This window comes from Serinus canaria, chromosome 9 (genome assembly GCF_022539315.1).
Source record: "Serinus canaria isolate serCan28SL12 chromosome 9, serCan2020, whole genome shotgun sequence".
NCBI classification, from domain to species: Eukaryota; Metazoa; Chordata; class Aves; order Passeriformes; family Fringillidae; genus Serinus; species Serinus canaria.
The window spans coordinates 7,000,841-7,025,834 of NC_066323.1; the positions used below are offsets into that span (position 1 = coordinate 7,000,841).

At 40.9% G+C, this 24,994-nt stretch overlaps 1 protein-coding gene across 3 annotated transcripts in view; it reads left to right on the top strand.

Annotated features, from left to right (window-relative positions):
• Positions 1–8,871: 8,871 nt before the first annotated feature.
• The window catches only part of FXR1 (FMR1 autosomal homolog 1), a 33,582-nt gene continuing 17,459 nt past the window's right edge, over positions 8,872–24,994 (top strand). For 2 of the 3 annotated variants that reach the window (XM_018912811.3, XM_009089056.4), the window contains exons 1-4: positions 8,872–9,028; positions 18,497–18,549; positions 22,559–22,652; positions 24,426–24,497. In XM_018912811.3, the coding sequence (XP_018768356.2) occupies positions 8,978–9,028; positions 18,497–18,549; positions 22,559–22,652; positions 24,426–24,497 (270 nt within the window). In that variant the 5' untranslated portion in view covers positions 8,872–8,977. Of the gene's footprint in view, positions 9,029–15,396; positions 15,479–18,496; positions 18,550–22,558; positions 22,653–24,425; positions 24,498–24,994 lie in introns of those variants that run through there. The other variant, XM_050977862.1, reaches the window with a different exon arrangement.

The window sequence follows — 24,994 nt, forward strand, 5'->3', positions numbered from 1 at the left end:
ATTAGAGAGATTGAAAAGCAGAAGTAGACTTAGGAAAGATTTCAGTTACAGCAGGATGCAGCCCTTATTGCATTTGTAGTTCAAACTGTGATCTCTAAGGAGATCTAAATTGCTCTGGAGTATGGAATTTAGGGTATTTGAGACTTTATTTTCTCAGAGGAATAAATATGGGTAGCTAAGACATCAGGTTTTATTGTCACACATTTAGAAAACATATGTCACTTTAAAATAAAATGTCATTTAATGATGAAAATGTTACATTCTCAAAACCCTTGTCACGTGAATATAAAGTTGCTCCAAATGGTTTCAAGAAGTGGATATTTTTAATTTTTCTTTGAAGCTTCCATTACAGTAAACTGATTTGGATAAGCATACTTTTATTTTATACTGGAAGAACTGTTGTATTTGTGATTCCTGATTATTAGTACGTAACAACTTGTAAATAGTTGTTGTCACATGCTCTGTACCTTTGTGAGCACTAAAGTATTTCTGGGAAGTGAAACAGGTTCAACAGCAAAAGCTGGAATTATACTTCACACTAACACCCAAGGATGTCAAACACTGCATCTGTGCTTCAGTGCCCCTGAGAGGTGAAAGGCCCAAATGGGAGGTGGAGAATTTACCTTGGGTGCAACACCACATTATGGCCTCTTCCCATGCAAACACCACTTCATTCCAGCTTATTGCAGTGCCTTGATGGGATGTGGCATTGACTGGGAGCTACAGACATGGGCACACAGTTTAGAGAGTAAAAGAACTGCAAGCCAATTCCTGTCCCAGGGCAGCAAAAAGTAGATTTTAACTCAGATGTTCAAAATACCAGCTACCATTATGGTGGGTATGAACTAATCTTATGAGTCTCTATTGTTGATGTTTGCAACCATCTCTTCTACCATTCTTTTTTAGTGAGAAAAAGCATGTGAATGTCACCAGTGACCATTGTGTCTTTTCATGTATTCCCCAGAATTGTTCTTTCTCTCTTGGTTTCCCTCATCTATCACTCATTTTAACTAGCCTCCTCTCCTACCTCAACTTTTTCATTCTTTAAACCCTTTTTCATGAAATCCTGAATTTGGAACTTTGCTTCCACTGCTGTTTGAACTTTTCTTTCTTCTGTTGTTCTTTTCCCTCTATTCTTGACTTTTTTATAATTTTTCTCCTTCTTGTTTCTTTTCATGCATACTTCATCCATTTGCACTAATCCTCCTCAGCCCTTCCATTTGACAGATATAATGTAGTTGCCATAAGGCACTTCTTTTCCACTGTCTAAAGCAGCATGTTGAACAGATGAATTCCCTTCCAAAATCCAGCAGGAAAAGTCCAGGGCTGGACACATCACTCCACAGAGTCAGAACAAAACAAACAGCCACATACCGCTGTGGTAAGAGCAGGACCTCAGCTCTTCAGGCTCAGCTGATGAGCCCATGGCAACAAATCACTGGTGAAATCACGTGCTGCAGTGTCTAATATGCCAGAGAGCCAACAGCATTTGGCATCAGGAGATCAAACAATGAAAAAAGGATGTGGAAGCATGCCAAAGGCATGACGTCCTGAGCACTCATTTTACTGATTAGATCAAAAGAATGGTCAGTTTCACTGTATTTATCAGAACTGTCTATTTTATCACCAAAGAAGCTTAACGAGTTCCCTTTTTCATCTCAACAGACAGGCAGTCTGGGAAAACACTATGCTATTAATAGAATGGTATTTTTAGAAAGATGGAAAAAAGAAAAAGGCAAGAGTCCAGATTTTATCCCACCCTCTTCAATGGCATCTGTGATAGAACTGCAACACATGTACCAGAGGAAGGTCACCTCAGTTGAAAGAGCATTTACAGAAGCCACAGGAAACATTTGAAGTTCTTGATAACTCCCTTCTCTGAGCTGCTCTCTGTTCCATGCTGCCTCACCCCACCTATCTACCAGCACAGATGGGTTTGAGGGAACCTGGATTTGTATGATGTGAATTACCAGCTATTTCTTGCAATCACCAAAATGTCTATGTTTAATCCCTTACTCTGAGTGTTAGTATTTAATTTCTTAAATCAGTGCCTTCAATATCTTAAAGTAATAGAAAAGGTTCCCCTGCTTTTTTGAGGGAGCTGAATGCAGTCCATGTTGGAGAACAACTGATGCTGAGATCCCAACACTGACACATCAACATTCTAGTGCTTTGTTTGTAAAATGCTTATCTTTGCTCCTGGGAGACCCAGGCTCTGTATTTATCAACAGTTTCTTTACATATGCACATAATGACAAATATACAACAAACACATACATATGTAATTTATATCTATATGTATAATATATATCTGTTGCTCTACAGGTGGGATTTTTCAGAGAAACCAGAAAATACATGTACACAGAATGCTTTACATTATTGTTGTGCCAACAAATTTGAAGAAAATTTTCTTCTCAACCCCTTCCTTTCCAGAAAAGCACAGATTAAGCCAACTATTGTTATTCTTATATCCTTTCCATTTAGATGCTAAATAAACACCTGTCTAAGTACTTTGCTGTATCAGAGCCTTCAAAAAGTAGAGTGTGTCAAGACAGAAACCTGCTTTCAGAATTCTAAACAGTAGAGTGCCTTGAGCTAACAACTGATCTCCTTTTGAAATTAATTATTTTGTGCTTTAGATTATATCAGGTAATCCTCTAGGAAAATATATAAGTTTTTCAGTTTGTTTGCTGAGTTTCAACAGATGCATCGCTAACTTCTTCCTACCTCTAAGTTGTCTCTCTTCCAAAGTGCATTTCTTCTTTGGGATTGATGTGCATCCCTTTGCTGCTTCAGTTACCTTAAACCTTTGTTTAAGTGCTAATGTTTCATGTACTCATGCCCTGCAGCACTAAATTTCTGTACCTCAGATCATGTATTTATGGTAGCAACATGCCCACTGTCCACCCTCTCACACAAATTTTGCTCAGCGCTTCATTGCGTCTTTTTTAGAGCAGGCCCTGAATTTAGGAAATGAAACACAAATACTGAGAACCAGGGATTAAACATGCACATTTTGGTGATTGCAACTCATATCACAGAAACCTACATTACCTGAAACCCTGCTCTGGGTCCAATCCCACACTAGAAATGCAAATCTCTCTTTACATGACACTGACACTAAAACTTGACCCAGGTCTCAAGTCAAAAAAAAGATAGTCTGGACTTGCCTGAGAACCAAACAATGACCAAAAGTGGATCAGTTATAAAGAAAAGCATTACTTTCCTCTCCTGGTTTCCACTGAAATTATTCAGAAGATAGAAAGGAAGGATATAACTCCTAACACTTGTAGACAAGAACTTCTGTGCTTGGACACCCGAAGTTTATTCTATGGCAAGTTTTCCCACACCATTACATCATCACAAGTGCAGAGGAGTACCAAGGTCCCACTGGAGCTCACTGCATTTACTTCCTGGCTTGGAACAAAATCAGGCACAAGGTTAGTTTGGACCAGCTGCATCCACACCAGCATTCAGAAGAGGCAGATGCAAAGTGATAATGAAAATTGGCAAACCAAGCCAACACCATGAAAAGTTGGATTGTGAGTGGATGAGCTCCCACTCATTGCACAAAGTCCATTAAAGAGCAGTGTTCTCATTGGAGTTCATTAAAATTTCAGTGAAATGTTTCTGCAGTTTCTTTGCACAGTGCCAGGATGAATATTGAGTTTACAGCAAGCACTGTCTAGTGCTTCTCATTGCTTTTAGAATGACATCAAACTTTTCATTTAATTTTCCTTACTTTCTTGTGCTGCTCCTGACAAAAATGGGAAGACCAGTAAAGCAATGGTAAGGCAGAAGTTCACCAGTGTGAAAAAACAAGGTTCATATGCTGTCATTCAGAGTGAAATTACTTTCACATCATAGTCTGTTGCCTGGATGTAAATATTTTTCTTTTTCTGAAAATGCACATTATCTTGTGGACTTTGAACAAATTAAACCTGAATGATATTGCTCATCATTAATTCAGCATAAAAACAGACTGTAATCAAAACCATTTTTAATATTGGTTCCTGATCCCTTCTTTATATAATTTAATTAGCTGAGAGACTTTTTCTTTTTTAGACTGCAGTAACAGGAAGTAGAACACAATAGCAAATACCTACTGCATTCTGTGGATTCTTGACATCTTTTGTCCTTCAAAATACAGATTTTTAACCCTATGCCTGCAAATCAGTTTATTTGGTCTACACAGATAAATGTGAGTGCCATCAGCTATAATACACAAAAAGAAATTGGCTTCAGAGATTTTTTTCTCCTTTAAAGGTAGGTGTAAATGACTGCAAAAGTTCATTTACAATAATAGAAACACCTATGATTTATTCTTCCTCCAATTTCCATACCAGACAGAAGGCTTAAAACTGAACTGCATAAAAATGTTTTTACATACACTCACTTAGCAACACCTTTTGTGGGTCCTATTTTCAGAAGTGGTGTCTGCTTACAGCACTTGCAGATGTGTCTAGAGACAGATGGGGAGTTCAGCAAACCTCCAGACAAAAATTCATTCACTAGAAAAGGTCAGGAATGCAGTTGTGAAAGGCTGATGAGAAATGGTAGAGACTCTTCTTCAGCTCAATATACAAACAGGGCAAAAATCACAGTGAAGTACAAAACAAAACAAATCAAATCAAGCCACATGCTTTTCCAAAGGAGTTTTCCACAACTACAGTGCCTCTATTGAGCCCAACAGGACGATCTGTATTGAGGCCATGTGTCTTTATACCAGTGTCCTACCACAAGATATCAGATCCTCTGTTCTACTTGAACAGGTTTACTGGAAGTAATCTTACAAGTTTCACAGACTTCTTTCTGCCACCCAAGCACAATTCTTAGAACAAAGAAAAGATACACATAAATGAGCAAACTTGGAAGCAGGTAATTTTTTCAAAAGAACTCCTCCAAGACTTTTGCTGAGTTGGAATGTGGTTTTGTCATTTGGTAAGACATGAGGCCAATATGATCTTATATCTTTCAAATATCTACCTGTGCTGTTTCTCACCACTAAGAATTAATGATGCAAAATAATTTACAGAGCATGCTCCCTGTTTCCTAAGCTTCTGCTAAGGTTGGAAGTCTGTGGATGGATGCCTCTCATAGTCATCAGCCTTCTGCCAAAATTTCAGAATGAGCAATGGAACCAAAAAGGTTTTTACCCATTTAAAGGCGAAGCTAGATTAATTTTTTATCATTCTTTTGAATTTTATGGCATGAGTTGCTAAGTGTCAGCACTTCCCTTCACTGAATGGAATGTAAGACCCAGGTTGTTACATTGTAAGAGCATAAGTCTGAATTTAGTTGAGCTTGAGTTTCGCCTATTTTTTTAACAAAATATGCTAAGAAAGGATGGTTCTGGGTTTTTCTTTTACTGAAAGGTAGGAAATGTGCTCAGGAAAACAGAGAAATGACCCTTGTTCTGCATCAGAAGAGGCACTCAACTTATTTGGCAGCATAATAACTGATAGTTTAAAACTACAAATTTTTTTTTAAACAAATTTTCAGGCTACTAGTAGCATAAGAGGAATATCAATGTATGCCTTTTTCACAACTAATGTGACTTTAAGAGACCACTATTCTAAACAGTTATGTTGTTGATTTCAGTGTTGATTTCACTCTTGCCCAAGTCTTTGAAAATAGCTAAAATTTTTCTGCTTTTGGCTGAGGTAAACATTAACAGAGTCTTATGTCAGAAGGTCCTTGAATGACAATTCCATTGTGGCCTTCAGTTACACAGATGATTCCATTAATTCATGTATGAACTAGAGCATACTCAATATTGATTTAAAAATTGATACTGACAGGAATCTAAAAAGGCCTGTATATTTTTCCTACTTGGATAATGGCAGATTTTGGACAAAAAGTCACTATTTCAAAATATGAAAACTCTGCTATGATACTGTTTCACTGTGAGTTACATTTTCAATGGTTTTATGCTTTTTTCTTGGACCCTCTCTACTATGTCCACATAGTTCCTGAATTTTAGAAAATGGCATTTGGAAGGATAGGAGTGTGGGTTGGTTGTTTATTTGTTGAAATCAATGCTTGCAAAATTTTCTCTCTTGACAATTTGGTTCATATTTCTCGTGCTAAAGTACCATCATAAATGTTTTTTCCATCCTAAATAAAGTAGGAAGGAGTTACTAACTTTGATTAATTCATTCTGAAAGGCTGTTCCTGAAATTTCTTCAACCTCCCACTGTAAACTTCTTTCCAGACTAAGTCAGTTAATGGTCAGTCTATACATTTTGGGAAGTCCTTTTGCTAGTAATGTTTCTCTCTTTTACAGCCTCAGTCTCTCATGGATCATAATGCCCTCTGTGTGCCTTGACATATTTAAATAGAACATCTTAATCCCTCAGTGTTTAATCTTCACCCTTCATTTTGCTCACTCAAATTAGGGAACTCTTTTTCTGCTCTTTCCAGCCAAGGTACCAAGGAGACAGGATCCTGCAACTTGTGAAGTAGTGTCCTTCTGGCATGATGCAGCTTGCTCTGCCTCCTGAGCTGTGGAGGTTTCAGAGAGGACAGAGAATGGTTCAACCACATTTACCCAAAGTATCTCCTGGACCACAGCAGCTCTAGGAAATGAAAGTGGCAGTTTCACTGCGGGTGTTGTAAAATGAAACCAAAAAATGAAACGAAAATGAAACCTTACAAAGTCTCATGAAAAAATATATTAAGTAGCTATTATCAGAGGAATTCTTGAGTTCTTGAATCTGGATCCAACCTTTTCTTGTTTCAGTAAATGTTTAAAGCAATATAATTTAGTAGTTACTCATAATTTACATTCAGTGAAAACTAAACTTAGAACAGATTCATCATCTGCTTGATATGCTACAAATTATTATGGCCCACAATGTTCTAAAGCCTTTTTCTACCCCCATTTAACCCAGGCACAGCAGTCTGCCTCAAAATTAACATGTAAACAACCCTGTCCCTTTAACCACTATCATCCTCACACTTCCAGAAAAACAAACTTTATCAGGCAAATTCAGATGCAGATTGCATTTGCTCAAGCCAGTCCCCATTATCACTAAAGCCCAGAACTGTCCCCCAGCTCTGCAAATGAGGACACCCAGGCACCTCAAGGCAGTTCTGGAGTAATTTTTTTTTTTTTTTTTGATCCACATCCTGGTTTTATTCCAAAGGGCAGCAGCTCGTGCACAGTTTATTTGTGGTTTGGTTTTTTTTAACCCCAGACACCATTTTTTAGTTGACATTGAGACTCTGTGTCTTGGAAGCCGAATAAATGAACCTCAGTCTATTCAATCTTGGAGCAATGAAAACTTTAGGCATAGAATTTTTGTAGCACAACTTTTTGCTTTATATTATCTGGTTCCTTTATCCTGGAAAATCCTGAGTGGAATCTGCCAACAGGAAAGGAGGCACCTTTTTTCAAGAAGGGCTCTCTTGCCCATGTGTGGCCTTGGCATCATGAACAGAATAAACTGTAGGTAATTTATAAAGATTAAAACAAAATTTAGAATAAAAGGTACCAAAATTTATGTGGAATATTATTCAAAGTGAGGAATATTCATGCACACAGCATGGGAAAAAACATTCATGCTGTTGAACTCATATCTTTCCTTCAGTTATGGCACATCAGGATCACAGAACCATAGAGATGCTGAGGTTGAAAAAGACCTCCAAGATCATCAGGTCCAGCCATCCACCCAGCACTGCCCTGTTCAGCACCAAACCATGTCCCAAGTGACACTGCCACACATTCTTTGACCATTTTGAGCATTTGCACCTCCCTACCCCGTAGCCAGATTTCTCAACACTTTTTGGCCTTTATTGTCCAAAATCCTCACCCATCTGACAGACATGGCAGAAAAGCAAGATTAACATGAAGAAACTAAAACTGAAAATATCTAATGGGTAATATATCATGGACTCCTGGCCATTTGGGTGTGATGCCCAATGGGAAAGATCAGCTGAAAGAGCATTTGAAAGCATTGCTATTGAAATGGCCTTAGGCTGAGACGGGAGATTCTGATTAGATATCAGGAAAAAAATGTCACAGGTAGGATAGTCAGGCATTGGAATAGCGGTCCAAGGAGATGGTGGTCATCATCCTTGGAGGTGTTTAAGAGGCACTTGGATCTGGCACAGGGTGATGTGGTTTAGGGGTTACAGTCCTGGTTCTGGGTTCGTGGTTGAATTTCATTATTTTAAAAGCCTCCTCCAACCCAAATGATTCTATGGTTCTGTATTTAAAGCTATTGCAAAAACACATGGATTTGGCACAGGTACAGGCCGTTCATCAGGCTCTGCGTGACTAAGCTTATGCGAGGATCCAGCACGCAGCACAATTCGCTCCCCAGTGTGCTGTGAGGGCCAGCACATCACAGGCAGTTTTTATTTTTTATTGTTTCTGTCGGCAGCAGCACACACGGACGGCAGTCAGAGCAGGGCAGGGCAGCCCCGGCGGGGTGTGAGCAGGGCGGGGCAGCGCGGCCGCCCCGGGGCTGGCGCTCCGTGAGGGACAAAGCCGAGCCGGGCGCTGGATGCCGGGCACCATCTTTATCCCCCCGGGCGGCGGCTCGGGAGCCGAAGGTGCCCCCTCGGGCGCGGCCTTTTGAGCGGCGTTCACTGCACAGCGCGGCCCGCCTGCACCGTGCCCGCACCGCATTGTCTCCGCACGCAGCGCTCGCCACCCCCCTCACGCGGCCGCACCCGCGCCCCGCGCTCCCCCCTCAGCCCCGCGCCGGCGGGCGGGGGGATAACGGCGGGGAGTCCTTCCCGGGAGCCTTTCCCGCAGGGACCGCCCCGCTCCGCCGGCGGCGGGGAGCCCTCCCCGCAGCGCCCGCCCCTCTGCGCTCCGCTCCGCTCCGGCGGTGCCGACCCGCCCGGAGGAGCAGGAGGGGCCGGAGGCGCGGCCCGGCGGGCGGGGGGCGGAGGGGGCGGGCGCGGCGCGCTCCCCCCGCGGTGACAGTTTCTAGAAGCTCGTCCCGGCGTCCTTTGCGGCCCCAACATGGAGGAGCTGACGGTGGAAGTGCGCGGCTCTAACGGGGCCTTCTACAAGGTACCGGCGGCGGGGGCGGCGCGGGCGGCTCCGCGCCCGGCGGGGCCGGGGCCGAAGGGCGGCGGGGGAGGGGACGGTGAGCGGGGAAGGTGCGGGGGGTGCGGGCCCGGGGGCGCGGGGATGGAGCGGGGCGGCGGCGGGGGGGCGGCGGTGACGAGGCTGGTGAGGGCTGCGCGCAGGGGAGGTTCGTGTGCGGGAAGGCAGAGCGCTGCCGGGGCCGGGGGGAGCAGATGCGCTGCGCGGGGATTCCCTGAGCCTTCGTTTCGGGAGGGGTGGGTGGGTGTGTGGGGGGATTGGTGTTGGAAGATGCAGGGGCGCCTGGGTGGGATGGGGTGAACCGGGACGATAATAATGATTTTAAAAGATTTAAAATAATTTTTTAAAAAATTTCGAGTTTATTTATGCCTTCAGAAATCTTCCTTCACCATCACCCTCCCTGGAATGTCAGGATGGTACAGATTAATGCAGAATACTCTCAGCTGTTGCCTGTCAGTCATTTTCCCCTAAGCCTGGCTTCAGATGTTTAAGAATCCCAGCTCTTTTTATGGCAGTAGGCTCCTGTCTTCCTCTCCAGAAGGGCTGATTCCAGCCAGTATTGTGAGCACGCAATTGTGGCTGTGTTCTGGGAGGATTTAATCTCGGGACTCTCTTTAGCTATTGTGCCTAACCACATGCACGGTGTGGCATTGCACAGGCAATACTGCACTTGGTGTGGGGCTGGCCCTTTCGATTCTCCCTCCTCCCTTCAGAATTTCCTGTGTGCAGCTGTGAATTTGGCTTGGGAATCATGTGGTGACTGTACAGTATGCAGAGGCAGTTGGGTGTAAGGGATTGTGACCAGCTGACTTCAGGAGTTAGTTCTTTCAACTGGCCAAGACAAATGGGAGATACCCTTATGGGGAAAGAATGCTGTGGGATAAACTGCATCCCTAGTAGGGAACCCTCTGAAATTTTTACCCAAAGGAGTAGATAATAAATTTTATACAGTGGATAATTTTTTTGTTGAACCTGGAGTACCGCACAGCAACCCACATCAGAATCATTTGCATCCAGAACAGGATGCTCCTAAATAGAATTGATTTTTTTTTTTTTTTCCTGAGCATTAAGAAGCCCAGAATTTGGAAACATTTTTCTTAGCTTTCCATTTTATACCTTGTGATCTTGGACAACTTTCCAAATGATGAATCAGTTGCTCTTCTGCATAAGGGGAATGTCAGACACATGGGAATATGAGGTGTGCTGAATTTTTGGACGAAGGGATCTGTGTGCACAGAGTTTGCTACAATAAGCCTGATCTAAAATCTGCAAGGATGACATCTCCTCCTAAATCAGTGAGACTTATCAGCCTTGGATTAGCACCATCATGTGTTTTAGCCCTGTGAACAGTGACTTAAAAAAGCAGAAGTTTTAATTAAAAATGGCATAATGGCTTTGTGATCAGTGAACTGGGGATTATGTCCAGTGGTGAAGATGGTGGATGAAGGCAGGTTAGAATGATTGGATGCACAATGATCAAAGCCCAAACTCAGAGTAATCCACTGTTAGTGTGGAGGGCGGAAAAACACCCAACTCCCATAAATAAAGACCCAAACCAAATCATTCAAACAAACACAACTTCAAAGATTACTTTTGTGAGCTAAATGCAATGAGGTGTGTGTGTGTGTCAGTGACTCCATTTTGTGAGTCTTACTCTTGAGGAAGGCAGAGGTTTTGCATTTATTTTGGAACTAGGTAACACTCCTAGGTCACTTGCTGTTTAAAGTGACCTAAAGCAAAGAGGTGTGTCAGTCTCTTTTAGGAAGTGTCCTATTTTGGGCACCAGTAGCATTGATCATTGCAAGATAATGACGAGAGGCTCATCTTTTCTAAGCTGTGTGACACTCCATGGAACATGGCAAAAGTTTTCAGAAGATAGAAAGTAGAATTTCTAAGATGGAATAAGATATGAGGTTTGCCTTCAGAACAGTCTGAATTTGGATGAATTAGCACAGCATAACCCCAGGTAAATGAGATCAGAAAAATCCTCCTATGTCAACAGAGAGAAAAACCAAAATAATTATGTAAACAATAGCATGAGAGATTTTCTTTTAAGGAGTTGTTACTATGATCTGCAACTTAGCTGTAGTAGAACAAATATAGTGGTTAAATCTCTTGGAGCATTCTAATGGGTTTTCAGTACTTACTAGAGGTATGACCATGGTAAATGGTATTCTTTATAATAAAGTTTCATTAGTTCCTCTAATAATTGCTCTTCAGTTTTAATAGGGAATTCTTCCTAAGTGCAGAAAACCGTACATGACATATATGCACTATGGTTACAATAAATTAGTATGGAAAATTAACATTCTATATTAAAATTCATGCATCATGAAAAGCATTTTGAGTTTTCATGCAGCAGTAAGCAGTTATGGTAAATCCCAAGGTAATTTAAAAAATTATAAGAGCATATTATGGTCTAATTTTAAACTTGTGTATCTAAGTCAACCAGACTAATTTGTGGTTTCTTTTTTCTCCCATTTGCTTTAAAGAAGCAATATAATCTGGAGAACAGGACAGCATTTACTGTATATTTTAAGCCAGGTTCTCAATCATTACACAGCAGAGCTAGTGTTTAGCCACTTCCTGCAGCTGAGGAGACTTTGCATATATCATAATTTTGAGCACCCATTGTCTTTGGAGAGCAGATGGCACTGAAGGGACTTGAAATGGTCGTGGGCTTCTGAAAAATGGGGGAGTTTGTGCTGTGGAGCAGGGGAGAACAGACAGGGTTGCTGAAGACCACTGGTTATGGGTTGGCATATATTAAATGTGCTGTGAGGGCTTCCTGAGAGTAGAAAAGTTAATGCCTTCTAGGTGAGGACTAGATGGCAGGAAAGTTTTTGTCTTTGGGACATTAGAGTAGACTTTTTTTTAATGTATGGAATGTTCAAAAATACCTGGATTTCTTTGGTTTCTGAATGTGTTGAAGAGAGTGAAAGCTGTGTGCTCCCAGCCTTGTCTTGGCCTGCCTGCAGTGTTTTCAGAATGATGGTTCACTGTCATTAAGATGATGAAGTAATTGACAGAATCACAGATGGCTGAGGCTGGCAGAGTCTGTGGGAGTTCACCTGGTCCACACCTCTGCTCAGGTGGGGCTACCTAGAGCCAGTTGCCCTTGTCCAGATGGCTTTTGAGTAACTCTGAGGATGGAAACTCCACAGCCTGGAAACTCCCAAACAACCTGTGCTTCTGCTTAGTCACTCTCATAGTAGGAGAAAAAGTTTCCTGACATTGATATAAAAATTCCCATATTCCCTTTTGTGCCATTAGCTCTGGACCTGCCATTTGTGGAGGGTCTCGGAAGAACAAGACAAAACCTTCAGTTCTGCTCAGAATCTCCATCAGCTTGCTTGTATGTGCTCACTTGTATGCAGATTAAGAGCCCTGCTGATGCATTTTATTCATGATTTCCCATTCAGCTTCCCTGAAATAGATTGGACCTTACAGTAAGACCAAGGTACATAAATTGAACAACAGATCAGTTCCTCTGACTGAGCCTTTCAGTGGCATTTGAAAAACTCTGGAAGATACGTTGTGTTCTTCCTTGTAGGGCCTTAGCTGTGCTGGAAAATGGCTCTGGTGTGCTACAGGCATTTGTGTTCTTTAAGTTCTACAGTAGCAGCTGTTTATGCAAGGGGAAAAACCCCTATGAATTAAAATGGAGCTCAACCCTTAATTAACAGGTTCTGAAGTGTTTCCTTGTTGGCCTGTTCCTCTTTCAAGAGGTGCAGTTGTTCTGCTAACAGGACTAAGCAAAATGCTGGTAGCAAGAGTGGGCATTGGCATCAAGGCAGACACAAGCCAAAATATTACTAAGGGGAAAAAATGATGAATGACAAGTACACACTATTTCTTCACTTGTAGAGTCAAAGCTTGATGAGCAGCTCTGTGGGAGTGAAGGTTTATGCACCAATGAAAATACAATTATTTTAAATTTTTTCTTACAATTTTTAATTAGTGGCTTTGCAAACAACTTGAGTTGCTCTGAGTGGTTTTTAGGTTGATGGTTATTAAAGTAGGAAATTGTCATTAGGAGTGTAGCTTACACACTGTTCATGCCCAATTGCTACACCAGGAAACTGTAACTGGAATGAGCTTTGGTGTTTTTTTTTCTTTAAAGATATTAACTGTGTTATAATTGTTAGCATTTTTTTATTATATCTAACCCTACATCTGTATGGGTGGGGAACTTTAGAAATTTTAAAGCTGTTCCTGATCAGTTGCGTAGACTTGGAAGAAGTAGCTGTAGTTGTTGCTGTTGGTAAGCTGTTTGCTTGAGCCTTTTAGGCTGATGGAAGGGAGATGCCAGAGGGATTGGTTATTGATTTTTTGAGGTACATGGTCAGTGGAGGGTGTCTTCCAGAAGTTTTGTCCTTTTGGAGGATGCATATGAAGAGCCCAGTGTAAGAAATGAGTCATTGAGACAAATTCAGTGCTGAGCCTCTTGCACAACTGTCAGAACAACCCTTGAATTTACATGTAATTGTGGATAGAAATAAGCGGTAATGTCATAAATAAAACTGTGCTTGTTAAAACTGATGTGATAGTTGGGAATATTTGTCTTTCCTGATACCTGCTTATAGTGTTTGTATTTTGCAGTAAGCCACAGCTGCTTGCTTCTATGGGTTCCTTGTATAAACAGGTACAGCTAATAACTTATAATGAAAGTAGTACCAAGTTCAGACTTTCTTGTCAAGTGGTTTGTGTATTTACAAGTTTCTTTTGTTTGCATTATCTTTTTTTTTCCTTTGGGGGCTCAGCATGAGAGAGGTCCTTAAGCAATAATTATTTCATGTGTTTGTTATACAAAACAGTTGTGTTGCAGTGTTAGTTAGAAATACCAAGGGTTCTTGCATCTGAAAAGGAGTGAAAGGCTTGGTAATTGGATATAGGCTGCTTGACCTTTATGTCAGTGGTTCACGAACAGTCCGTGGTACCAGATGCCGAAGTGTTTGCTGTTAGAAATTGGCTCAGCAGTGGGTAAGGTGATATTAATACAGTTTTAGTGTGCAGGTATGTGTGACTCAAAAGGCCAACACAGTGGCTGTCCCTGGAAACAAAGTTTGCAGCTAAACTAACAGCGCCTCATTTTTACATTGGATCACCCTACTTGGAGGTCAGATAAACTTACAGAAAGTAGGATGTAGAGGGAACTTGGATTGCATCTGCCTGTTTTACAGATTTTGAGATTTTGCCTGGAATTAGATTTTAAAAAAAAAAGTGTGTGTGCATATACACACACAGACATACAGTTCACTGTAAGGGCACTTCAGTAAATCTTGATCCGTTTATGTTATCAGCAGATCCTAATCCTAAATCCATGAGCAAAACCCAGGTAAAAGGGAAAGAGTGTGTGTGGTTGTCTGTTATGAAATGAGGAAGTCTCAGCTGCAGTGATTTTGGTGCAGATGATTGGTTGAGAGTTTCCTGCCCCATTGTTCACCCTGCACACCCTGTCCAGCCCCAGGTTCGATCCCTTGGCTCTCCCATCCTGTCCCTCTGTAGGTGCTGGTGTTGGGAGCCCCACTCCTGTCAAGTGAGTGGCAGAGACAGGTCTGAGCCCAGGGGCCTGTGGAGGCAGCAGGACATTAATAGCCTGTAGTACAGTACTGTCTCCTGCTACTCCTGAGCAGGGCTGCTCCAGCCAGGGCATACATGGACTGCCCGGGATCCCGGAGTGACTGACACTCGTATCTGCACAGGCTGAATCAGAGGTCTGGCAAGATGAAGTCATGACAATTTTTCTTCCCCTCTTGCCCTCTGCGGATTTTTGTGTGGTATAAAGCACACATAAAGGTTATGTGTAAACTCACTTGCTGATACTGAATTCCTCACTCTTTTTGATGCCACTGTGTTTATTGATGATGTGTTTGGTGGTCTCCTGTTAGCTCTGCCTCGTCACCCAAGGTACGTGCAATCATATGTTAGGAACATAGAACTCTTCAAACTTAGGAACTGGCATTATCTGTCTTAAGCAACACTGCTAAGTTAAATTTCAGTAACAGAGTACATTGTTCATGCGAGCAGAAGTTAAGGTGATGGATCATTACTTAATTTAGTAGAGAATGTTTTTGACACAGTATCTATCAGGCATGACTAGTGCAAATCTATTTATATAGGTTACCTCACAATAAAGAACTCCTTCAAAACTCTGATTGAAAACCAGGTTATTTAGTTTTCTGGTTTATGTTCATCATGCCTCTCCTGGAAAAATCCTTGTGAATTCATAGGATTTACCATCAAGTCCTTTTTGTGTTATGAAATACCAAAATACCCTAATGCCACAAGTTTTGTTGTAAAATCTTTATTTTTAAATTTAATTATTGTAGGCTCTGTGAAGACTTCTTAAGAAACTACACGAAATCTCATCCTGACATGCATGAAATCTCTTTCTGGTTTTATCTGGAAGTTGTAAGTGACAGCTGATAATGTGTATAGGCAGGGTTGAATGCCATACCAAAGTTGTGCTCAGGAAGTTTTGCTTTTAGAAAATGTTCTAATGGTACTTTTGACATCCTTCTTGATGGTAGTGAAATAATTTCTTAGAAAACTATTCGAAAGCCATACTGAATTCTCATTATTTCTAGTTTTATTGCAAATGGACCATACACTCCATAATACCTCATACACTGCTGTGCTTCAGTTGCTGTAAATGTGATCTCCTCCCCACAGCTGTAGAGAAATTGATAATAGTCAGAAGTAAATGTATACAGTTAGACTCTAATCAGATTTTTTTCAGGCCTCACAACAATAAAATTATTTAATAGCTGTATAATTTCGTTTGATACTTTACATATGTGCATTTGTGACCCGAAGTGCATACTTGATAGGTATTGTCCTTGATTATACTAGGGAGTGAAAGTTTGGGAATACCAAGGGAGAAAGCTGTGCAGGTGATTCCAAGGCAGTTGCTGCCTACGTGTCTGCCAGCAGTGAGTCTGCATTGCATTCTCCTGTGGGAGGGAAGAGCAGTGTGCACTCTTTGAACTGTAAGACTTCCTTCTGTGAAGGAGTTCCTGAAACCCACATGGTGTTGTAAAATGTGCAGACTCTTTGTTGGAATTTGTACTTTGGATTTTATTAAAAATTGTCCCTCTGCAGCTGACATTTGTGCAGTGTCAGCTGTTGGTCTGCTGAGATCTGTGTCTCTGCATTACTGTTCCACTTCAGCTTTGGCATTCTTCAGTGGACGTTAGCTTGACAATTGATTGTGACTATTAAACCTTACACAAAAAACCCACACTTTACCTGGTCATGGGCTAATTGTCTTAAATCCTCAAAAGTCAGTGCAGTTGGATTCCTTTTTTGCACTTCTTTTGTCTTATTAATGAAACCTATAGTCAGTGGATTCATGACTTTCTTAACTCTACAGAGCATTAAGTTCTGAATGTTAATCAGATGCTTTAGGATGCCTGAATTGGAATCTCTCTTGATTCTGAAGGTGTGCCTTTCAGCAAAGGAAAGAACTGAATTCAGTTCTGCAGAATAAATTTTTAGCTACTATAGGCTTACCTTAGAAACACATTGAGTACTGTGAGAGCACAACAGGAATAGAAGACCAGGTTCAGCTACAAAATAAAGTAGCATAACGAGGCAGAGACTAGTATTGGATCACAGACTCTTGGAATGCAGATAAATGGCTGTCTCTAGTAGGGAGTTAATCTCTCCCTGTAAATACTCCTGTCTGTTGATAAGTTGTCATTTAGCAGAATGCTGGACTGCCTGAAGTTGGTATGAAGTGCTATGAGTTCAGTGTTTTGTCCCTGTGTAGAATTTGGATATATTGTAGGAAAGAAACTCCTATTTCCTGCACTATATGCCAAGTTCATTTTTCCTGTGCTGGGGTACATTTGAAGGGAAATGTTGGTAGCATAAATTTGAGAAAATTTATGCTACCAACATAAAGAATTTATTTTGAGAAAATTTATGCTACCAACATAAAGCAGAAATTCTGCTTTATCTCTGTTGCTGGCTTGCACATGCTTTAGGCAGTAAAATTTTATATACTCTTTGCATCTTTAAACAGACCTGACTTTGTACTCCCATTCAGTTTCCTTGAAACTAAAAGTCCCTGATTCTGGGTGTATTTTACGTTCAGCTGTTTCACTTGCTCACCTGTCAAAGGGGGAGATTTGCCTGCGTTCCCTTGCAGTGGCAGGATGGCCTTTGAGAGGGTTTATTTTATTAGGAGCACACTAGGTGGTTCAACAAGGTGATTTCTGGTGACCTGCTTTGTTGAGGGCTACCAGTGTGCTTTCTGCTAGAACCAGTCTTATGTGTTGCTGACAGATGGGTTTGAGGGGAGCTCAGGGAGCAGAAAAGCAGGTTTTGAGCAAATTCTTTCAGAGCATTGGCCGAGGATGAGCTCAGGTATAAGGAGATTGTTTTTTATAGGCCCTTTGCAGCCAGCTGTCAGTGTGGGCTCCTTTACTGTCCGTCATTACATGGAGGGATCGACTGTGTCAAAATTTATCTTTCCCTGAGCTGACACATAATACCTCAGTGGTGCTTGCACAGCTGCTATGTTCTTCGTCCTCCTGAGTTGTCAGTTTCTTAAATGGACATAATCCATTCAGCAGATTTCCTGGAACTTCTTTCTCTGAACATAGCTGTGCAGCTTTCTTCATCCTTTAAAACTGCAGGGTCCTCCTTGACCACCTCTGCTTGGGCAAACACCAGGCTGGAGTAAAGGCAGGAATAGTGTTTTTATATTTTAATTTTTTTTTCAGCATGCCTACCCTCCTTAATCAAGAAATGTAGCAGCTTAATTTCTGCATGGATACTTGGGTATAACTCTGTGAGATTGATCTTTAAGTTTTTGGTACAATGAATGCCCCCTAAATGCAAGCACAAAAAAAAAATCCATGAAATACTGTATTCTCTTTGTTTTCCTGGGAGGTCCTACAGGCATTTGGCCTCATCCAGTCCCCAGTTTAGTACCGAAAGATGATACCATAACTGGCTGTGTGGCAGCCTCTGCTGCCAAATGTGATTCAAGTTGGCTGCTGGACTCTTGGGGAGACAGTTGTTTAGGATTCAGTTTATGTTGGGAGGAACACCAGTGAAGCACATAGTGCTGTGCACAGCTATTGGAATAACTGTCCTTGCCTGCATGTCTCTCACTCTGTTCCTGTAAAACACCTGTGCACACGTGTGAGTAGAGTAAGAAACTCGTGCTAGTGAGTTCAGTTGTAAATGAGCTGGTCAGATTTGAGCAGTCATTGGGAGCAGCCCTTGTGCTCTGCACATCTTGGAATAGCCAGCTAAAAATATCAGCAACCTCCTGCAAAGAGTGGGAGTGTGTTTTGGAGCTTTCTGAGATTGAAACCTCAATGTTAGTGGTAGTCTAAGCTCAGGTTCAGGCTGAATTGAAATTGCTGCCTTTTTGATTTCACATGCATTCTTGTAACAAAAATATTTTTGTTTTAGGGATTTATCAAAGATGTTCATGAGGACTCCCTCACAGTTGCATTTGAAAACAAGTAAGTATTTTATTTTTAAAATAATTATTTGAATATTAGATTATTTCAGCTTTTGCTGGTTCTTTTGTTTAATTGTTTGCCTTTAAGAGGAAGTAGATTTCATTAGATACAGTTCTGGAAAAAAAAGTACAGGCTCACTATTCTGTTCAGCTTCGATGAACTGCCTTCTTGAATCTGTATCAGACCTCAGTTCCTCAGTTCCACAGTCCTGTACATTCTTTGGTATCTTTAGTGATGCCCATAGGTGTGACAGCCAAATTTAATTAACAGAGGAATCAGTGGCACAGGCTTGATACTCTTACACAAAAGCAGGAAATGATGGAAAATACCAAAGTACTCAAATGAGCAATTCTGTCCCTGCTGTCTGGAATGCTGACCAGTATTCTCAACCAGAGAAAAGTAAAAATATCCTGATGGTGATTTTTTTTCCTTTGACTATTAGGATGATAAATATACATACATATCCAGGCAAAAGTCCTATTGTTTTTGAGAGGAAAAGAGTGTAAATCCATCAGCAAATCTTGAAAAAGAATTATCTATGAGGTCCATTTAATTTAATATATAAACACAGCAGTGCTGCTGGGAACTTGTAGTGGCAAGCCAAGGATAATCCATGGGCTGGTAAAGTACAAATGAGTACCTGTTGTTCAGTGTCTGTCTGATAACACTGTGGATTACCTGGGAGATTTCAGTGCTAATTCCAAATACTCTGTGAGCTACATCCTCTTTCCTGTTTCTCTTCCAGTTACTAGGTGGAGATCCTATAAAATGTGTCACCTTTGATGTGAAAATTGTTATAACCTTTGTCAGCTCTAACCTGTAGATTAGTCTTTGAGCCTTTCTTGAAGGAAGATGGCTGGGTAATAAAGGTAATGCTAGGGAGTGTGCAAGTGTGTTTTCATAAACAGTATTTATAATCCTGCTGACATAATCCCAGGTGTATTTGTGTGTGTACATATATACACGTGTGTAAAAAGAAATCCTTAGAGGGGAACATAAGTAATCCTGGGGTTTACTCTGCAAAACCCAATGTTTGTTTCTTTCTAACCTATGCTTTCTACTCCTTTATTTATGAAGACAGTTAGAAGATGAGGTGGCAGCCATAATTTATAGTAATCTGAGGTGGTTATGGAACCTGTTACTTACTCCTAGGTTTTCATATCCTCACCCCAAAACCCAACGAACAAACAAAAAAAAATGAACTCCTTCATTCTGTCCATGGTCTAAGAACATGGGACAAATCATGAGTTTCATCTTCAACATCTATATTACTTTCTAAAGAAAAGTAATTGCTTCTCTTTACATTTAAAATACATACTTTGATGTCAGAAAGTAAGTAAGCTAAAGGAAGTGCCAGGGGCTCACAGCAAGAGTTGAATTGTTGGCAAATCATTTCTGGTGTTTAATATCCATATCATCCATGTGTTCTACAGAAAGTCTGGCAGCAGCAGCCATGTTTCAAAAAGGATGGGCTGCAGCATATGTAGAGTGTTCTGTTGACTAAAAATAGATCTGATCAGGAAGTGTGTACACAGTCAGATTGTTCTGTGACGTAAATCTGATCAATTCCTATGCTTTTTACAGAGTTAAATTCGTGAGGGCTTCAGTGGAACCAAAATTGGCAAGAGTGTCCTGTGCTGAGAGCATCAGTGTTGTGATAATGATAATCACTAAAAAATACACACATTTACTCCACAATAGGCAGTCTAAACTGTCACTTTGCATTTTCTGCTATTGTTAGCCAATCTTTATCTACAGCTATTGTAAGGTTCCCAAAGTTAAGTGTACCAGCACAGACTGCTAATGATGATTTTGTGGCCATAGCAACAGTCCAGTCTTTGGGCAGGTAAAGAGGCAAGGAGTGAGTGTAGAAGCTTCAAGACCTGGAAACTTTTATTACTGTTAGATGGAAAATTGGATCTTGAGTTTGATGGATCTGCAGTTTCATTGAGGCTCATTGGAGTTTGAAGCAGCTGTATTGCAGGAGAGGCTTCTATATTATAAGCAAGAACCTCCTTTTTTTGTGATTTGTGCCCTGTAGCTTAGGCATCAATTCTGTCAGATTGTCTTAGTAGGTAATTTATATTCCATCACAAGTAATTTCTTAAAACATCTTGGTTTGCATTTCACCAGTGAGGTGCTCCAATTCTGGACTTAGAAAGTTTTGCCACCAGAACTTGGACTCATATTCTGAAAGCTGAGCCTTCTGTGCACTATTCCACTTTCTGTGTGCTTGCTCCACTGGCAGGGAAGGGATGGAAAAACCCAGACCATGAAATTAGTAACTGTTACATTTGCAACAAGGACAGTTTAATTGCAACTGATTTTTTTCGCCAGCCCCCTTCACCATTTCTCAGAAATAGAATGTGATTTAATTAACATTTTGTGGCCGAAATACCTTCCAACCTAAACAAAAGCTCTCCATGTTCTAGAATCCTCAAGGCTGGAAAGGCTGACGCTTGATCCTCTGAGATCAAGTCCAGCTGTTAGCCCTGCACCACAGTGTTCACCACTATGGAAATGCCTCCTCCATGTACCCCTGGAACACCTCTGGGAATGGAGATTCCACCACCTCCCTGGGTAGATCATGCTAATGTCTGACCACCCTTTTAGTGAAGAAATTTTTCCTTCCATCAGTCTAAACCTCCCTAGCACAGTTTGACACCATTTCTTCTCAGGTTCCTCTGAACCTCCTTTTCTCCAGGCCAAGCTCCCCCCAGCTCCCTCAGCTGCTCCTCATCAGATCTATGCTCCAGACTCTTCAGCAGCTTCCTTTTCCTTCTCTGGACGTATTCCAGCACCTCAGTAATAATATTAATGCATTTTTGTTGTTTTTCAAACTATAATTAAAAGAAAACGTTTATTATAATGTCTAGATTAAAACTATATGATACATAACATCTTTATTAAGTGAGGTACTTGAGTGTAAGCTGTGGTTTCAGAGCAAACATGTAAATGTATCCATCTTCTCATCTGGGAAGTTGCAGAAGTGCCCTTTGCTCCTTATGTTCAGTCTTGTTCTTCTAATGCAGGCTGCTCTGTCTGCAGGATATTAAAAGTCAGCAAAGCAAATGACTTGCAGTCATCCTTACTGTTACGAGGGTTTGTTGTGATTCTGGTGGTATCTAATGTGATTCAGATGGGCAGAAAGGATGGACCTTGCAGTGCTTTGACAGATACCATTAAAAATTCTTCAAATATTCTAAATTAACATGGGTTTTTTCAAGGGTCTTTCCCCTGGTTTTATTTCAACCTTTGTAGAGTCTTTGGTCGTATTTCTGAGTGAGGAACAGCTGATGGCATTTTGTGACATTCACAGAGTAGAAGGAGAAAGAATTTCAGAACACAGTGGATTTAATTGCTCCAACAAATAAAATGCTCTGGAAACATACACTTCTACAAATAAAATACTTTTGTACAGCCAACTATAGTAAAACAAATAGACTTGCTGTATGAGGAAGCAAACCTTTATTTTGTATGCCTAGAAATAGTTGGCCTTGAGAAGCAGATATAAAGATACATTTTGATCTGAATCTGTTACTGGGGAACATCAGAAAGTTTGCAGGTGAAAAGTTTTGTTAAAGATTAGAGTCAAACTTTCCTGAAATACATACAACTTTGGTGGTGAGCAGTTGAAATGTTAAATATGAGGTGGAGAAATGGATGAACCCCATAGCGGACTGCAAAGTTGAACTTAAATCTGTGTAAGGGCTCTATGACTTGAGCAGTGGGAATGTTGACTACATCATACAATATCTTTCACTGGGGTTTTATAAAAGCCATTAGTTAATTTTTTCAGTTAATTTTCAAATTTTGTAGTTAAATATCTTCCCAGATATTACTTTTGCCTTGCCATGATTAGTTTTTCCTCTGCTTACAAGATTTGCTTTCTAGCAATAAGAAAACAGACCTCATTATATGGAAAGAATTTTAATGAAATAGAATTCTAAATCAAGGAAAACAATTGGAAAATTTGAGAATTAATGTGTAACGCTTCTTCAATTTGCAGTTGGCAACCAGAGCGCCAGGTGCCCTTCAATGAAGTCAGATTACCACCACCCCCTGATATCAAGAAAGAAATTGGTGAAGGAGATGAGGTGGAGGTGAGTGAATGCTCATGAGCTGTGCTGCTCTGGAACTGATTGTTCATTCCAGGCAGCGGGGAGGGGTGTAAGGGCATTAGCAAGGTGAAGGTTTAAAATGGAGCATGTCTGTACACATGGGTTTATTAGAATTTCAGTGAAGCTGTGACATTTCAGTTTGCCAACAAAACTGCCAGTGGAAATTTTTTCAAAATCTAAAACTTAAAATAGCTGAGAAGCTTTTAATTCTGACAAAAAAATGTAGGCAGTTTTCTTTTTTGATTTGGAATGTAAAGTGTTGGAAATTGATAGGAAGATGTAATAAAGCTCCTCCAATAACACGAGTTTTAACCCAGATTAAATGTCTGGTACAGTCTGGTAGGAAACTGTAGGAATTATGGTGTTCTACAGAGAGAGTGTTAATAGGAGTGATGTATTAAAAGTAGAACTCAAAATATGCATGTTCATTCTAGTATCATGAGGGATTCAGTTTAACTTCTAGGGCTTTTTCTGTACTTGTCCTTAAAATCAAAGTAATGAGTTTCCTTTCCTGAGGATACCATTTTACTTTTGAGCAACTAATCTAAGAAAAAATGTAGCACAGGTGCTGGGCTTTTCTATTCCTTTATTTGAAACACATTGCCTGTGTTAGATGTAAAGGGTTATTTTCTACTTCCTTTGTAGCAGTGTGATGTCATTGTTTGTCTCAGGTCAATCACTTCCACTGCTCCCTGCCCTGACCCCTGCTGGGTGCTGTCTGTCAATCCTGGCATTCCAGAGGGGCATAGAGTTGATTGGCAGAGTTCAAAAGATGCTCTGCAACCCTGGGGGTCCATTGGCCCACCCAGGTGTCCCTTGCACCTGAGACCTGCCCACCCTGCACCTGGTTGGTGGGTTCCTGACCCCTCCCCTCCCTCTCTCCCGGGGTTAAAAGAGCCAGCAACCACGTGGTTCTGCATTCTGTTAGTAGTTGTTATGGGATTCAGAAGCCTGCCCTCTGAATAAACTCTGGATCGAAACTCTGGCAGAATCCACTCCTTTCCTTCACCTCGCCTTAAAGCATCAGCACACAGGTAAACCGGGGCTTGTGTGTGTCTGAGCTTGTCTCCAGGCCAGCTGCAGCATCCAGCTTAGCCAGAGGTGTCTCTGAGGTGAAACCACCGCAGTGCCGCCTTTAGGTGGAGCAGCAAAGGCTAGACAAGCCCGGACAAGCCCCATCCGGATATATATTGAATGTATTTCAATGTTCCTTGTGACTCTAAAGCTCGTTCAGTCTGCATGCGAATGACTTTGGCCTGTTGGAAGTGTATGAGGAGCAGATGGAACCTAAGGATGAGAAAATTGGGTTGCAGAAGTCCTCTCTTCTATGGCTGGTCATGCATTAACTTAGTAGTGTTTTTTAATATGGGATATGTAGTCATGTGATGACTTGGTTCATTTCAGTAGTTCTTGGTTTATCGAGTAAGCCAAGGACAAAACAGCAATCTGAAGTGTGAAGTTAGTTCTGTGTGTGGACTTCAAGTTTGAAGACAGTGTTTGAATTTACTGAGGAATTGCCCCCAAAGAAGTGTTTAGCCAGAGTTTTATCTTCCTTTAAATTTCCTTTGACTTGTAAGTAATTTATACGAAGGAAGTCTGTTCACAGTCCTTGTAGTGCAAGAAGGATGAGGGTAAAATACTGTTCCATTTTAATGAAAATTGGATAAGTTTTGTGGTTCTTTCTTCGTTATACATGCACATAAGTGAATTATGCTTGTATGTGCTTTCAGTGGTTCTTACTACTTTCATTTCCAGGTTTATTCTAGGGCAAATGACCAAGAACCTTGTGGCTGGTGGCTGGCAAAAGTTCGAATGATGAAAGGAGAGGTAAATCACTTTAAAACTTAATGATTTCATGCTTTCATGTTAGATACAGTAAATAGAAATTCTTTGTCATGAAAAAGCTCTGAATAAAGTACTACAAATACAAAAACATGACAAAAGAGAAATATAAGTTGTGACCACTTTGGAATGACCTTTGCTGCATTGCACAGCAGAGGGTCATGCCCTCAGACCTGAGCAAGTGACTTCCATTATCTGCAGTTTAATTGCTTGAAGGACTGAAGGCATGCACGAGGACAGGATTTCTGACAAACCTGTTCTGTGGATTAAACTTGGTGCTGAAAATGTAGTAAAGCACCTGTGGTTAAAAGCTGTTTGTCATCTGTAAGTTAGGCCAAGCTATTGCTGTGGGTGGCTGTGGGTTGGTTTTTGTGTGTGTGTGTTTTTACTGATGGTAGAAGAAGGACACTGCTTGTTTTGTTTTCACATGTGTCCAGTTTTTATTTTACCATAAATAAATGGTTGTTTGCAGCTGCCAAGTA